The sequence below is a fragment of the Drosophila nasuta genome, chromosome 2R (genome assembly GCF_023558535.2).
Source record: "Drosophila nasuta strain 15112-1781.00 chromosome 2R, ASM2355853v1, whole genome shotgun sequence".
Taxonomy (NCBI): Eukaryota; Metazoa; Arthropoda; class Insecta; order Diptera; family Drosophilidae; genus Drosophila; species Drosophila nasuta.
Genome location: NC_083456.1, coordinates 13,049,607 through 13,065,040, shown reverse-complemented (window position 1 = coordinate 13,065,040; position 15,434 = coordinate 13,049,607). Strand labels below are relative to the sequence as shown.

At 41.8% G+C, this 15,434-nt stretch overlaps 5 protein-coding genes across 6 annotated transcripts; 3 read left to right on the top strand and 2 right to left on the bottom strand.

Annotated features, from left to right (window-relative positions):
- The first annotated feature begins 51 nt into the window (after positions 1 to 51).
- Positions 52 to 2,224, top strand: LOC132787745 (ATP-dependent RNA helicase abstrakt). The gene is given in 3 exon segments (XM_060795030.1): positions 52 to 1,566; positions 1,568 to 2,074; positions 2,141 to 2,224. Coding segments are annotated over 2 exon segments (1,860 nt in total). The 5' UTR covers positions 52 to 135; the 3' UTR covers positions 1,997 to 2,074; positions 2,141 to 2,224.
- A 1,910-nt stretch (positions 2,225 to 4,134) lies between these two features.
- Positions 4,135 to 8,688, top strand: LOC132787743 (gelsolin). 2 transcript variants are annotated; one of them, XM_060795026.1, is made up of 7 exons: positions 4,135 to 4,269; positions 4,744 to 4,936; positions 5,545 to 5,619; positions 6,000 to 6,195; positions 6,260 to 7,986; positions 8,046 to 8,171; positions 8,474 to 8,688. In XM_060795026.1, the coding sequence occupies exons 1-7, from the start codon at positions 4,226 to 4,228 to the stop codon at positions 8,531 to 8,533; spliced, it is 2,421 nt and encodes an 806-aa protein (XP_060651009.1). In that variant the 5' UTR covers positions 4,135 to 4,225; the 3' UTR covers positions 8,534 to 8,688. The 2 variants fall into 2 exon arrangements, with proteins under 2 accessions (XP_060651009.1, XP_060651010.1); XM_060795027.1 differs by lacking the exon at positions 4,135 to 4,269 and adding an exon at positions 4,276 to 4,445.
- Positions 8,689 to 9,240: 552 nt separating this feature from the next.
- Positions 9,241 to 11,473, bottom strand: LOC132787747 (serine protease snake). Its single transcript, XM_060795032.1, is given in 7 exon segments — positions 9,241 to 9,732; positions 10,301 to 10,465; positions 10,521 to 10,630; positions 10,754 to 10,869; positions 10,935 to 11,010; positions 11,012 to 11,164; positions 11,231 to 11,473. Coding segments are annotated over 7 exon segments (1,209 nt in total). The 5' UTR covers positions 11,384 to 11,473; the 3' UTR covers positions 9,241 to 9,296.
- Positions 11,474 to 11,523: 50 nt separating this feature from the next.
- LOC132787748 (uncharacterized) lies at positions 11,524 to 12,022 on the bottom strand. The gene is made up of 2 exons (XM_060795033.1): positions 11,872 to 12,022; positions 11,524 to 11,796 (listed from the first exon to the last, which is right to left on the bottom strand). The coding sequence occupies exons 1-2, from the start codon at positions 11,965 to 11,967 to the stop codon at positions 11,560 to 11,562; spliced, it is 333 nt and encodes a 110-aa protein (XP_060651016.1). The 5' UTR covers positions 11,968 to 12,022; the 3' UTR covers positions 11,524 to 11,559.
- A 792-nt stretch (positions 12,023 to 12,814) lies between these two features.
- On the top strand, positions 12,815 to 14,118 carry LOC132785959 (uncharacterized). Its single transcript, XM_060792296.1, has 2 exons — positions 12,815 to 13,357; positions 13,424 to 14,118. The coding sequence occupies exons 1-2, from the start codon at positions 13,343 to 13,345 to the stop codon at positions 14,087 to 14,089; spliced, it is 681 nt and encodes a 226-aa protein (XP_060648279.1). The 5' UTR covers positions 12,815 to 13,342; the 3' UTR covers positions 14,090 to 14,118.
- Positions 14,119 to 15,434: the final 1,316 nt, after the last annotated feature.

The following is a 15,434-nucleotide window of genomic DNA, read 5'->3' as shown; positions in this document are numbered from 1 at the left end:
CGATAAATATCACGATGTGTTGTTATCGATATTGTGCTCACAGTATACTTCTAGCAGTCTGGCAACGCGATATTGGCCAAAACGTTTAGTTGAGCAGTGTTTGTTATTGTTTACAAAATAAGTAAATTAAGTAAAATGGCTACGCCTGTTAAACGTTATAGGCGTGCCTCGAAATCCTCTGAAGATGAGGAGCAAGATGATAATTATGTGCCCTACGTGCCCGTTAAAGAACGGAAGAAACAACACATGGTGAAACTTGGTCGAATCGCTCAACTAGCTACAGAGACAACACAACCAAAGTCGTCGAGCGAAAATGAAAATGACGATGACACACAAGGCGCCCAGGATGCGGAGACATGGGGCCGCAAATATAACATTAGTTTACTTGACCAGCACACCGAACTTAAGAAGATTGCCGAGGCGAAAAAACTGAGTGCAGTTGAGAAACAGCTACGTGAAGAGGAGAAAATTATGGAGAGCATCGCCCAGCAAAAGGCTCTGATGGGTGTTGCTGAATTGGCCAAAGGCATACAGTACGAGGACCCCATCAAGACCTCTTGGCGACCTCCGCGCTACATCGAAGCCATGACCGAAGACGAGCGCCAAGCGGTCCGCAAGCAATTGAGAATTCTCGTCGAGGGCGAAAATCCAAGTCCTCCAATCTGTAGTTTCCGCGAAATGAAGTTTCACAAAGGCATACTCAATGGCCTGGCGGCTAAGGGCATTAAAAAGCCAACACCTATACAAGTCCAAGGACTGCCCACGGTATTGGCTGGACGAGATCTCATTGGCATTGCATTTACAGGCTCCGGCAAAACGTTGGTTTTTGTGCTGCCCATTGTGATGTTTGCCCTTGAGCAGGAATACAAATTGCCCTTTGAGCGCAACGAGGGACCCTATGGCCTTATCATTTGCCCATCCCGCGAGTTGGCCAAGCAGACGCACGAGATCATCCAGCATTATAGCAAGCATCTGCAGTTGTGTGGCATGCCAGAAATTCGCTCCTGTCTAGCCATGGGCGGACTGCCGGTGAGCGAGGCACTGGATGTAATCTCGAAGGGCGTACACATTGTGGTCGCGACACCGGGTCGCCTCATGGATATGCTGGACAAGAAGATATTGACTCTGGACATGTGTCGTTATCTGTGTATGGACGAGGCAGATCGTATGATTGACATGGGTTTCGAAGAGGATGTGCGCACCATTTTCTCCTTCTTCAAGGGTCAACGACAGACACTGCTCTTCTCCGCTACTATGCCCAAAAAGATTCAGAACTTTGCGCGTTCAGCGCTCGTCAAGCCAGTAACCATCAATGTGGGACGTGCGGGCGCTGCTTCGATGAATGTGACACAGCAAGTAGAGTATGTGAAGCAGGAGGCGAAGGTGGTGTATCTGCTGGACTGTCTGCAGAAGACGGCACCGCCTGTGCTGATATTTGCAGAGAAGAAACAGGATGTGGACTGCATACATGAGTATCTGCTGCTCAAGGGCGTCGAGGCGGTAGCCATACACGGTGGCAAGGATCAGGAAGAGCGTTCGCGTGCCGTCGACGCTTATCGCATTGGCAAAAAAGGATGTGCTCGTTGCCACCGATGTAGCGTCAAAGGGTCTCGATTTTCCGAACGTGCAGCATGTGATCAACTACGATATGCCCGATGACATTGAGAACTATGTGCATCGCATTGGTCGTACAGGTCGTTCGAATACCAAAGGATTGGCCACTACATTGATTAACAAAATCACCGAGCAATCGGTGCTGCTGGATCTGAAGCATTTGCTGATCGAGGCCAAGCAGGAGGTGCCCGACTTTCTGGACGAATTGGCGCCGGAGGCGGAGCATCAACACTTGGATCTGGGTGATTCACATGGCTGCAGCTATTGTGGTGGCTTGGGTCATCGCATCACCGAGTGTCCCAAGCTGGAGGCGGTGCAAAGCAAGCAAGCATCGAATATTGGACGACGCGACTATCTATCAAACACGGCAGCCGATTACTAAGAAACATGATTCCTGTTTACTCAATTTGACGAATTCACTTGAAATAAACATTTTGGAAATGGGATGCATACTGCAAATGTATGTGTACCTTTTAACCTCGTCTTCTAAGAATGCTTCAAAAAATTGTTTTCATTTTGTTTATAGCTTTCGGAAGCTGCGACTCGCGAATGGGATTTTTTTCTTGTCTCTCCCGGCTTATCGCTTCAGTTTTGGGGTCTTATCAATCATCGGTACTTGCGACGCAATCGTTCCAAGTCTAGAGAGCGTAGTCTAAGCCACATAAACAGAGAGCTCGACTTTGACGCTGAGCGGCCATTTATAAAGACGACGGCGATCGACGAGTTTCGTTCAGTGTCACAAACTGTGTTGTCTCGATCATACCTCAGTCACTCTCCCAACCTGGAAGCGAGCAGTTCAGATTGATCAGATCCAAAACCGTAAGTCGTGACTGATTTGCATACATAACATAGTGTGTGTATGTTTGTGTTTGCTGTTTATATTTTGTTTTATTGCTGTGACTTTCTTGAACGTCATCGCGTTGATTTGATCAGTGTTTACAATTGAATCAGTTCTTATTGAAGGCAATTAAGTGCGATATCATTATAAACTCATAAACCAACTGATAAGTTATGCAAGCCTTAAAAAACGTTTCCAAATTGGGTTAGACAAGACAATAAAAATTTTACTATAATATATAATATATGTAGGTAGGTAGTGATCGATGAAGTACATATGATGTGCCTATTTAATTGAATTAAGTGCCGATTGAGCTTATCAATTGTTTAGAGTCAAGCTTATCTCGGGTGACAACCTTCAGGATTATATTTGTTTAGTTGTTGGTCAGTAAATAGAATAAATACAACAGAGACTACTTAAGTATATATGCTTACAATCTGTATAAACACAATTTTGGATTTTCTAGAAAAGCATTGCTAATGCAATTAAAATGGAATAACATTAGTATATTCATAAATGGTTTTTTCTCTATGCACAATGTTTCATTTTTCTCAGAAAATATATAGATAAAGCAGACTACAAACTGTAGTATAGCAAAACAAATTTAATTGCCGAATAGCACTTAATTAAGATCCTATCTTTAGAGGACTATAAATTGCAAAATATAAAATGAAATCATTATTGAGTAGCAAAAGGTTAATGCTGACACATTCGTAGACTTAAAAGTTTTCCAAAAACGTTTCGCAATCAGAATCTTTAGTACATTTTTAATGACATGTTATTCAAACAGAGTAATTTTTAGTGGTATTTATTTCGAAGTTAGCAACTTTAAAGTAAACTCATCAATAACTCGTTATGTTATAAGGAAATTTGAAGAACCTTTTGTTTGTTTTGTTCTCGAAGTTCAAAATAATGGTGATGGATGATCTAGCCGAGGTATTGTCAGATTGTCAGCTCTGTGCGTAGCCTACAAAATATATTAGTAGTTGTAGTTGATGATAATTAAAATTCAAAAGGCATCGGCATCGGCGAGTCGACTTCACGCTAAATAACAAGTCGAACTTGAAAATGGCACAGAAAGTGAACGAAAATGGCAAATTAACGTTGATGTTGATGTTGTTGTGCTGCGTGATCATAAATATAGTTTTTATTGTAATGTTTATGACCCACATACGAGTAGTTGTTTTTAAAATTATCAAGAAAGAAAAGGGCTTGCCATATATGGCATATATACATAACTGTGTTTGCTATCTCTTTAATTGTGATATCATACAAGACAACCCATATCATCATCATCAACATCGTGTCGTCATTCCGCAAAACCTAATTACTTTCAAAAAAAATAATTTGCACAAAAGTGTGCGTGACATTTTATGATTTACGCAAACATAAAACTTAATACATAGCGCATAAAAACAAATATTACATGTGTAGCATTTGTTTACAATTATGAGTAGGGTGGCAAGAACTATTCGCGAGCACTGTGACAATTCTAATAACTTGTTGATTCTCTCTCTCTTCTCGTTTGCAGCTGTCATTTGCGTTCTCTTTGGGAGACGATAAAAACAAAAAGTCGAGAAAAGGCAAACACCATATAGAAGCAACAATTAACAACGAGCTATTATATATAGTATTTCGTTATATACTACAAACATCACAACAATAAACAAAAGCGCCGCTGTGCGTTCACATCCAGCCACTAGCCACCGCACACCGCAACCCAACCACAGCACCCCGCATCAGCGACGTTAGCGCCGCCGACGACGACGCGAAATGGCAACGCGAGGCGACGCCAGTCATCTGGCAGTCATCTGCAGGTAATGCAAGCGAACAGTTCACTGGCTAAAGTAGCCGCTCTCTATTACTAGTGTAAACAAGATCAATTTCACACCAAATTATACTATTTAAATCGAGTGAAAAAAAGTTTTCCCACAAGAGTTACTCATACGCCGTGTGCTCAGCAAATAAACCCATTAATCATCGTATTATAATTGTAAGTTAAGGCACAAATATTCTGTCGCATAGTACATAGATATTCATCTGCTAAGTAAATTCTACGCATTTTGTGCTCTCTATTTTAACGACCTTTTATGGTCATGACTCATGACACGAAGGCTATTTCGGCTGTTTGCCTGTACAAGGCGTCGTTTTGTGTGTTTGTCGACGGATATCAAGTTGACAATTCGATGTGCTTTGCTCTTGTAAATATTATTTGTACGCTGCCCCGTTAGGCAAACACACAACATCGAGGAAATACAGAAATTATTACGTTGTTTGTGTTTACTTTGTAGACTGCTGGTGTTTATCTCCATTTCGGCAACTCTTTGCTCAGCCGGCACCTTTAATACGCGCCCCGCATTTCCTGTGCAAACCGGTCAGATACAGCCGTCGAGTGGTAACAGCAAGCAGCCAGGTCGTCGCGTCATGCATCCCGCATTTGCCAATGCCGGCCGTACTCCTGGCCTGGAGATCTGGCGCATCGAGGTAAGTTGTAGTTCAAAATTTCACTTTTCATACTTGCCCCATTTCTCGAAAGAAACATGGAGTATAAAAATAGTTGCTGCATGTTTACATCTCTTTGGGGGAAAGTTCGTCCGTCGCCCACGCACGAATGCGTTGCTCATCCAGCGGTGCCCAGTGGCAATGGAAGTGGCAGTGGCAGCAGCTGTGCGGGTGCCATTTGGCATGCAAAACCCAGCGCCATCTAAAATGAGTACACACATGAATACATATTCGAAGTGTGAGGGAGACTTCATTTGTCTTCTTGGTATTTCTTTCGACTCGCTGAATTCACGCAACATGAAAACAAAAAGCAGATGTTTGCTTAGCGAGTGTCTACTGTAAACAGTGCCACATGCCGTTTTCAACGCTCGTGTTAATTAACTCAGAAACATTAGCGAAATTTATTAGCTCCTTGGTGGCAGCAACAAAGCTTTCTGTTTATACGGAATCGCTTTCGATTTCGCTAACAAAAATGTTTTGACAGGGCGCCGAAATACCAAAATAGAATACGATTATTAAAAAAAGAGCCTATAGAACAATGCAAATTTGGCATATATTTAACATATGTATGATTTCTCTCATATTTTCAGAATTTCGAACCCGTGCCATATCCCAAGAACAATTATGGCAAATTCTTCACTGGCGACTCTTTCATTATTCTAAATGTAAGTAATTGCTTTCAAACTGTGGTTAGCTTGAAAGTATTAAATGTAATTTTAGAATTTCTATATGTTTATAGGAAATTAATCTAAACATTGTGGTTTTAATTCCTATTTAAAAACCAAAATGTAAAGATTATTTTGTTATGAATAATTAGAAATTATATAATTTGGACCTGTGTGACTGTTGCTGTTATAATTAACTAACCTCAGGCGTGATATAAATCACCTTGTATATGCTGTGTCATAATTAATCATTTGAAAAATGTTTCTGAAAATAATTTGGGTGAATTCAAACAGGTTCTTGGAAACATCGAATTCATTAATTTCTCTTTAATTATACATATATTTTAATATGAAATATACGAAATTAATATTTTCTTCAGACCATTGAAAACCAAAAAGACAAAAAACTTACTTGGGATATTCACTTCTGGCTGGGTTCAGAGACTTCCACCGATGAGGCTGGCGCAGCTGCTATTCTCACCGTGCAATTGGATGATCTGTTGAACGGTGGCCCAGTGCAGCATCGCGAGGTACAGGATCATGAGTCGCAGCTGTTCCTTGGCTACTTCAAGAATGGTAAATCATTTATAAATATTTAGATCTCTTATACATTTGAGCTAACATTTAAACCTTGACTTAGGTGTGCGCTATGAGCAGGGTGGAGTTGGAACCGGCTTCAAGCATGTGGAGACGAATGCTCAGGGCGAGAAGCGTCTGTTCCAGGTCAAGGGCAAGCGCAATGTGCGTGTGCGCCAGGTGAATCTTTCGGTGTCCTCGATGAACAAGGGCGACTGCTTCATTCTGGATGCTGGCAACGATATCTATGTCTATGTGGGCGCTCAGGCCAAGCGCGTTGAGAAGCTGAAGGCAACCAGCGCCGCCACCCAGATTAGAGATCAGGATCACAATGGACGTGCTCGTGTGCAGATCATCGATGACTTCAGCACAGAGGCCGACAAACAGCAGTTCTTCGATGTGCTGGGCTCTGGCTCGCCCGATCAAGTGCCCGAGGAGTCTTCGGCCGATGAGGATGGCGCCTTTGAGCGCACCGATGCCGCCGCCGTGACGCTCTACAAGGTGTCGGATGCCAGCGGTAAACTGCAGGTGGACACCATTGGCCAGAAACCGTTGAGCCAATCGATGCTCGATACACGCGATTGCTTCATTCTCGACACTGGCTCTGGCATCTTTGTCTGGGTGGGACGTGGCGCCACACAGAAGGAGAAGACCGATGCCATGGCCAAGGCACAAGAGTTCTTGCGCACCAAGAAATATCCCGCCTGGACGCAAATACATCGCATCGTTGAGGGCGCCGAGTCGGCACCATTTAAGCAGTACTTCGCCACCTGGCGCGATGCTGGCATGGCACACACTCGTCTCATTCGCTCCGCCTTGAGTATTGGCTCCGACGAATCGCTGGATGAGGATGAAATCGATTCGGCGGTGCAGAAACTGAAGAAGAGCGGCGGTCGTGCAATTGGTTTCATGCCCGATCATGGACAGAACCCCATCAGGGTGATCACACAATACGTGCAGGATCCTAACAGCAAGGAGGTGGCCACTCACACCGTACCCTACGCCGAGAATACGCCACTCTTGGGCTTCGCCTCCTATGTGCTGACCTACAACTTTGAGGCCAACAACGGTGAAACTGGCACCATTGTCTATGTCTGGCAGGGTGCCAAGGCTGGCCAAGCAGCCAAGGCGCAAGCTTTAAGAGAAGGCTTGTCGCAGGCTAAGAGCCATGCAGATGCTGGAGACAGTGCTCCCTATGTGATCACCCATCAAGGACACGAACCTCGCCACTTCTACAAGATCTTCAAGGGCAAGTTGGTGGCTTCGTACACAGCTCTGCCAATCAGCGCACAACTCTACCGCATTCGCGGCACCGTTGAGAGCGATATTCATGCCAGTGAAGTGCCAGCCGATAGCTCATCGTTGGCTTCGGGCGACGCCTTTGCTTTGGCTTCCACCAAGACACACAAGGTGTTCATCTGGAATGGTCTGGGTGCCTCTCAGTTTGAGAAGGATGCGGCCAAGGAACGCTTTGCCCACTATTGGCCCGATTCGGAAGTCGAGATCATTGAGGAGGGTGCCGAACCAGAAGAGTTCTGGGATGAACTCAACGGCGAGGGACAGTATGATCGCAGTCTGGAGGATCGCTCGGCGCCATTGCTTGAGCCACGTCTCTTCCACTGCCGCCTGTCTCCTCGTGGACGTGTCAAGGTCGAGGAGGTGGCTCAATATCAACAAGAAGATCTCGATACTGACGATGTGATGCTGCTGGATGCTGGCGATGAGATCTACGTGTGGGTTGGCTCGGGCGCCACCGAGGAGGAGAACGCCAAGATCTTAGATATGGTCGAGGTAAGACTTTGCTAAACATACACAAGAAATTCCTTACTTACTTCTATTATCTCTTACAGCGTTACATCGATGTGGAGCCCACCGAGCGCACCATGGACACCGTGACCATTGTGCGCATCTCTCAGGGCTTGGAGCCGCGTTCGTTCAAGCGCATGTTCCCCAGCTGGGAGGAGGAGTTATGGAAGGTTAGTAAATCGACAGCCGTTTGAAGCACACTCAACTGCATGTTAACTCCATAACTAACATAATTAACAATTTATCATTGAGCTAGTCGCCTTGATCAAATCAATTCATTACGTTGCCTGCTCATAATTGATCTTAATTACTTCACAAACACACAATTAAAGCCAGATGACAGCTGACAAAGCTCTACGTGAGTATAGAAGCGCTAAAAAAAAACATTAACACAAATCGTTGCATTTAATATAAATTGTTGTTATTGCATTCTTTATAGACCTATCATTAAATGCTTCTATTCTCTTCACAGAATCAGCCTTCTTACGAGGAACTCAGACAGCAAGTTTTGGATGCCAACAATGAGGTCTAAGCTCCTGCACACGATGCTAGAATACTCAGCAAAATTGACCAAAAATCTATGTTCGTTTTTGCCTTACATACAAAAATAACAACTCTTAAACAATATAAATGTAATCTAATTGTATATTAAATGAAAATGTTTTTTATGGAATTTGATAATAACAATTCTATTTGTTTAATTACTCTATGTTTAAATGCAAGTTGTTTTCAAATTGAAACATATATTAGATTTTCGAGAAGATTTCATTCTATTACTTAAAATTCTCAAATTATTTGAGCTTCATACATAGTTGATATTCCTATTAATATAAAATAAATGTCTACTTGTAATTATTTTCAATACACAGTTTGAATTATCTTTATTATTTTTGTAGATTACATAAGTAACATACATATATTCTCTGTATATTCTGAAGCCTCAATGAGTTTCCTTGTAATGTGTTATTATGGTACTATATTGTTTGTAATAGTTTAATTACTTAATACATCTACAAAGTAAGATTGGTGCTCGAAATATCTTAAGAGGTTGAAGCATTGAAGCTAATCTATAGAGGAGTCATTATTTGTTTAATACAATTTAACTCTACAATTTCAAAGCACATTGTAATCTCAAGAAATTAGCTTCCATCCAAGATAACCTTTCATTCAATGGTTCTATTTTTGCTTAAACCTTTATTTGCAATGAAATGATTAAGTTAAGTTTCTTATGTTTCTAGATTTGGTATCAAAATTTGATGTATTTTTATTCTTCAGACATGAGTAGTTTAAAAGTATTAACCCGACGTACCCCACGTCATTTGCTCAATCCAATCCAAGTAGGTGAAGACACGCGTATACACACTTGGAAAGCTGCTGCGACAGAAGACACCATAGGAGGTGATCCCGATCAGATGGTAATGTATATGACGACGTCGTCTTCCGGGTAAATTCAATTGAAGTGGACCACCCGAGTCGCCTTGACAGGTGTCGCGACTTAAGATGAAGTCCTGGGCGCAAATCTGACTGGCAATGATGCCGTCGGGTGTCTCTGCAAAGGCAGGCAAATCCCTGTTGCACTCATCGTTGGGCACAATGGTCAGATTGAGATGAGTCAACCGATTCGTCATCGATTTGGTCAAGCTGGTCGAACCGTAGCCCATGGCAAAGGCAATTGATGTGGGTATTTCTTCGGTAACCCAAAGTCTTATCGGACGCACAAACTCCGTAAGCCTGAAATATGATGGTATCAATTCGCTTGTCATTATAATACATACAATATTGTGTCGTACATTTAAATAACGTACTTATACGAGTATGCGAAATGTTGACCCAAAATGTATAACCGGGTTTTAACCTGACATTTTGTTTTTGTTCAAAACAGACAGCGAAAGATGCGCATAACACGAATCGACTTACAGCGGGATTTTTTTTTATGGATTTGCTTAATTTATTAAAACGTTTAGTTTATACAAGACCGCACCTTTATTTCAAAGGAATTTTGAAAGTATACTTAAGAACTTAAGAATACTCTTTTATTTACGAAAAAATAGTATAATCTGGAAATATTTTTAGATTGCCGGATGCCCATGACGAAAATAATCTAGTATAAACCCAAATCTATTACCCCATTTGAACTCTCGCAAACATTAAATTCATTCATAATTATATTCATATTATCTGCGAAAGAACAATCACCCCGTATGGAAGTGCATTACACATTAAAAAAGTTTCAACCGAGGAGATTCAACTTGTAAAGTTTAGTCAAATGATGACGATGATGATGATTAATATTACTCACTTGACTTTACGCTCCAATTTGAGTAGTGCAATATCATGATAGTAGGAGGTGTCTTTGTAGCTGGGGTAATTGTGAATGGTTTGAATGCCAATAATTTGGGATGTTCCACTCGTCTCATCAACCAGCAGATTAAGTCCGCCAATGCGCACCCATTTTGGCGACACACTACAAAATATTGAATCATAGAGTTCAAAATTCCCAAAAATATGGAAAAACTCACCCTTGCTCATCGGTGCAATGAGCAGCGCTTAAAACAAAGTTCTCACTTATCAAACTGCCGCCACATTTGTATTGAATTTTCTCGGAGTCTTGCTGAAAGCCAAGCGCTGCCTACGAAATTAAATGAACTGGGTTCAACATTTTGTTTTTTCTTTGTGTAAACACGCATAAAAAACCAAAACAAAACAATATTGTTGGCTTTATCAGCACAAGGGCAAGAGCAAAGTCGATTACCATATGTGGGTATTCGCCAGGCTTGGCGAGTATGCGTCCATCGAAATCTTCATCGTTGGCGTCTTCAGCAATTGCCGTATCATTGGGAAATATGCGTTCAATGTACTCCGAATATTCTTTAGATGGAATAAATTCATGAATACACACAACACTCACTCTTCGCATTTGCATTCACACTCACTGCGTTCGCACAGACGACGTCGGGTTCTCGTCTTGCGTTTCTTGTGCCGCCTACTATTCGGAGGCGGGGGGAAAGGGTTGGCCAGGTCTATGGGGTCCCATTGGTGGGGGTGGTCTGGGGCGTGGTAAATTCTCCATATTTTCAAATAAAAAGTCTTGAATCTTGTACAAAATGAATTCCCTTCTCTCCTCATCAGCTTGCCTTGGGTCGGGAAACACAATATCCTGTTCCTGGGGAAATTGAATCGCATCAAAATCTTGTCGTGTAGGCCGATGATGAGAATGATGATGATGTACTCTCTGTGGTGGTGGCGGTGGCGGTGGCGCACGATGATGATTATGTTCTCTCGGAGGCGGTGGCGGTGGCGGAGGCGCACGATCTGGTCGTTGTGCCTGTGTGAGGTAGCAGCACAAAGCAAGCGATAGCAGCAATAACAAAATATCGCGCATTTTTTCTGAGCTCGGATTTTTTTGGGGGATCTTGCGAACGCGACGAATGTTGAAACAAGACTAAAGCAGCACTCAAATAAGCGAATTCGAAACAAGCTCAACTGAATCACCTTATCACCATCGAGTTGTCACAACAAAAATTCACAAAAATTTTATAATTTATTGTCATACAGCAATTAAACGTTAAAGTTGGCGGCAAGGGGATTAACAGCATTGGCCACACGCGGGGTATGGATGACGGTAGGTCCGCTGTATTTCGACTCGTATTGTGCAATTATTGCCCGCTGCAGCGCCTCCAGATCTTGGTCATTGTTGTACCTCAGAATCGACACCTGAGGATCGTTGCGGCCAGGAGCAGGAGCAGGAGCTGGGGCGGTGTAGACCACAGCCAGCAGAGCGAACAACAGGAACAACTGTAAAGTAGAATGAAAATTTTCCTACATTACTTTATACATTCAGAGAGTATGACGGAAATTTTTTCGACTTACGCAAATAGTCTTCATACTGTCAAAACTAAACCGCGCGCTCGAAGTCGCTGCCGCTTTTATAGGCAAAAAATCGGTGGACCTAATAAAAGTTATCATTGTGATAATAATCAAAGTTATAATTTGCGACGTTGAACTTGAACAACTGGAAATGAAACTAGTTTTTAGATTCATCTTTAACTTTATCGACCAATCCGACTGGCCAAAATTCAAGCAAGCACTGATTTTTCCGATAATCAACGCAAATTTGGCTCATTATATATTTAATTATGAATTATAATTTATGCTCACTTGTTTGTTAAAGAGCCGGCAGATATTTGACATGATAAAAAAAAAACAAATTGGCGTAACTTGATCGAGCATTTAGGAGAATTCAATTGTGGCTGCTGTTTATGTGAAAGCGAAAATGTCGAAACTGGTTTCGATATGTAAATTAGTTTAGAATCTGGGCTAGCTAAAGATTGATCAGACACGCTGGCTTATTTTAGTTTGAAGTGTTAAACTTGTCTCTCAGACACTTTCATTCGTGTCAATGTATCTTTGGATCTTAGTCGAGCAACTTAAAATTTTTACTGATTTCAGTACTGTAATTAAATCGCAATTGTTCAGCTTTTTTATGTTTCCACAAGTAAAGACTTTTTGTATAGGCATCTTGATAGAGTTCTTGTGTACTCTTAACTATTACAAAGTACACTTAACAATATTAACGAACTAATTCTAGACTGTTAAAAATTCTGTTGCCCTCAATAAGTTAAAAAAGTATTGCATACTTTAAGGCAGCTGCAAATATTATTCGTAGTTGAAATTCACATCGAATTTTCTCCTATTAATTTCTTTAGCATCTTTAGAAATATATTTATTAAGTAAACAAATTTTAAATTTTATTATAGAAAATTACTTAAAGACTACGCAACATCCAAGTTGTCAAATTTTGATGTATGTAGAAACTGTTGTGTAAAATTCCCAAAATGCAAATCATAATCAAAGTTGTCAGCGGGTTTTCTTAGATGGTACCAGAAAAGTAGCGAGGGGAACATAAGTTGACATCTTACACAAATGGTCAACCGATGCCGCAAATGGACAAACCCACAAATCTAGTGACCAAATTGGACAGCAAGCCGTAATTTGAATATATTTACACATTTTCCACCTTACAAAATGAGTTGCAGTCGTTGGGATTTTTTTTCTTTCTTTCTTTACGAAAGTGTAAACTATTTGATCCAATTAAAAACCGATTGGCATTTTAATTGGAACATTGGGGTATCGAAGTTGCCCAATCGCCGCATAGAGACAATGAAATTGTTGGCGACACATTTGCATCTCTGCTGGGATGCAACTTGCATCGACTTGCATCGCATCCATATAAATATCAGCTGGCGTTGCAATTGCCAGACACAGAAAGCTCAACAGCTGCACAGCATACACAACCAATACCTTTAGCCTTTCGGTGTGGAAACTCAAACCTAAGCACAAAATGCGCGCTTTTCTGGTAAGTTGTCTGCTCGCATTATTTAACTGGAAATCAAACTGAATATGTAACTTCTTCCATCCTCAGATGATTTGCTTGTTTGCCGTTGCCAGGGCCCAGTATGATTATACACCAACTTCTCATGCTGGCGATGGTCGTGGTGGTCTCGTAGGCACAACTGGCTCCGTTGCAGATGAGGGCCTTGTGCAGCAGGGTTCTGCCCAGCTGTCGGAGCCCATTCTCATTGCCAACGAGTTCAACAAGGAGTTCTTTACGTACAGCGCCCCAGAGCAGGAGTTCGACAATGGACATGCCAACGAACAGATTGCGAATTCGTTGCGAAAGAATCTGCGTGTGCTGTTCATCAAGGGTCCTGAGAACACGGGTCTGGAGCAGGCTGCCCTGCAGTTGGCCTCATCCGCTTCTGATGATCGCACGGCCATCTATGTGCTCAACAAGCAGGCCGATGTCGGTGAGCTGACCAACAAGTTGAACCAAATCAAATTGCAGTCGAACAACAAGCCCGAGGTGCACTTTGTCAAATATCGCACCCAGAGCGATGCTGAGAACGCACAGCGTGTCATTCAGGCTCAATACGATTCACTGCCCGGTCGCTCAAGCAATCACAATGCCGGCTCCTCGGCTCCAGTGCTTGACTTTGCCTCGAAGAGCAGCGGAGGCGGCATTGGCGTCACTGGCGATGCACAGGCACCATCGACTAGCGCGTACTTGCCACCTAGCCGAAGGTTTTAAATATAAGAAACTGTCCAAACTAGTTATAAGTCACTTAAATAATAAAAATAGTTTATGAAAAATACTTCACTGCCACATTTTATACTGACGCCACAAAGTATGCAATGGAATTTTGGCTTAATATCTTTACTACTGTCTAACTATGCCAACTATTTCAGACGCTTCTGTAGCATTGCTGTGGGTGAAAAGCTGACTATTTATATTCGCAGCAGGTTTGCTTAGTTACAAATGGAAATGAATTGTGGGCTGTAAAATAATTACAAAGAAGGTAATTTTATGCAGTTCAGTTTCTTTACGCTTCAGCGATTAAATAAAACTCTGCCAAGGAGCGTTCTGTGCGAATAAGTTTAAGGACTTTGCGAAATTGAAGCAACTTCTAAGTTATTCGATCTGCAAATTAAAATTGTTGTAATTACCCAGCAGCTTGCCACACTTTGTCTGCTAGAATAATTAGCATAATGGTGCTCAAGGCAGACAATGACAGTCTGACTGAGCTCTTGTTATGTATTTCGAAAGCTAACGACACTCAAATTGTGTAAAACTAAAATAAAAATTGTAGGCAAAAACCAAAAACCCTCATACTCGTAAAAAAGCAGACACAATACTACATAGACATCGCCGATGGACCCATAAACTGCTTTCTTTGGCAACAAACACTTTGTTTACATGTTGCTTTTTGTATCATTTTGTTGGCCTTTGATGTGATGATGGTTGTTGTACCGCAGATAAATAGATGTGAAATTAATTTATGCAGTTTTTTGGTGGAATTGGTGGAATACGCAACCGGTTGAGGTTCGTCGCACGGCATCTGATCTCCACATCTCAACGGACTACTAATTTGGCGATCAGCGTTGGAGTTTTGCTGGCTGGCTCTAATATCGATTTCATCGCAGCTGCATATGCATAAGAAATGACTTTCTTTTAAACTGGGCCTTGTGTGTGTGAAGATGTTACCCATCTTTTACGTTTTGATCCAATCGATATGGCGCATTAACTAATAATATTTTGCATTTATACCGACTCGGCGTTGAATTATTATGCTCTTATGTGAATTCGAATTTAAATTTGAATATTTTCAAGTCGATATTTTGGCCATTTTGGTAGGTGGGCCATGTTATATAACGGACTATGCGATGCATCCGTAATGTGAATATTTACGAATATGGTTCCGTGATTTGGCAACCAAACGGCTGCTGCTGGATGTTACAGCTGCTGTTGCTGTTGCTGTGGCTGCTGCGACAATAGGTTTATATTGATAATTTTATGTATGGCAGCGCCCAAAAATCTCATTGGGAAAACGAAATGGCATTCCCAATGCCCGGACAATCTTATAAAAACATTGATA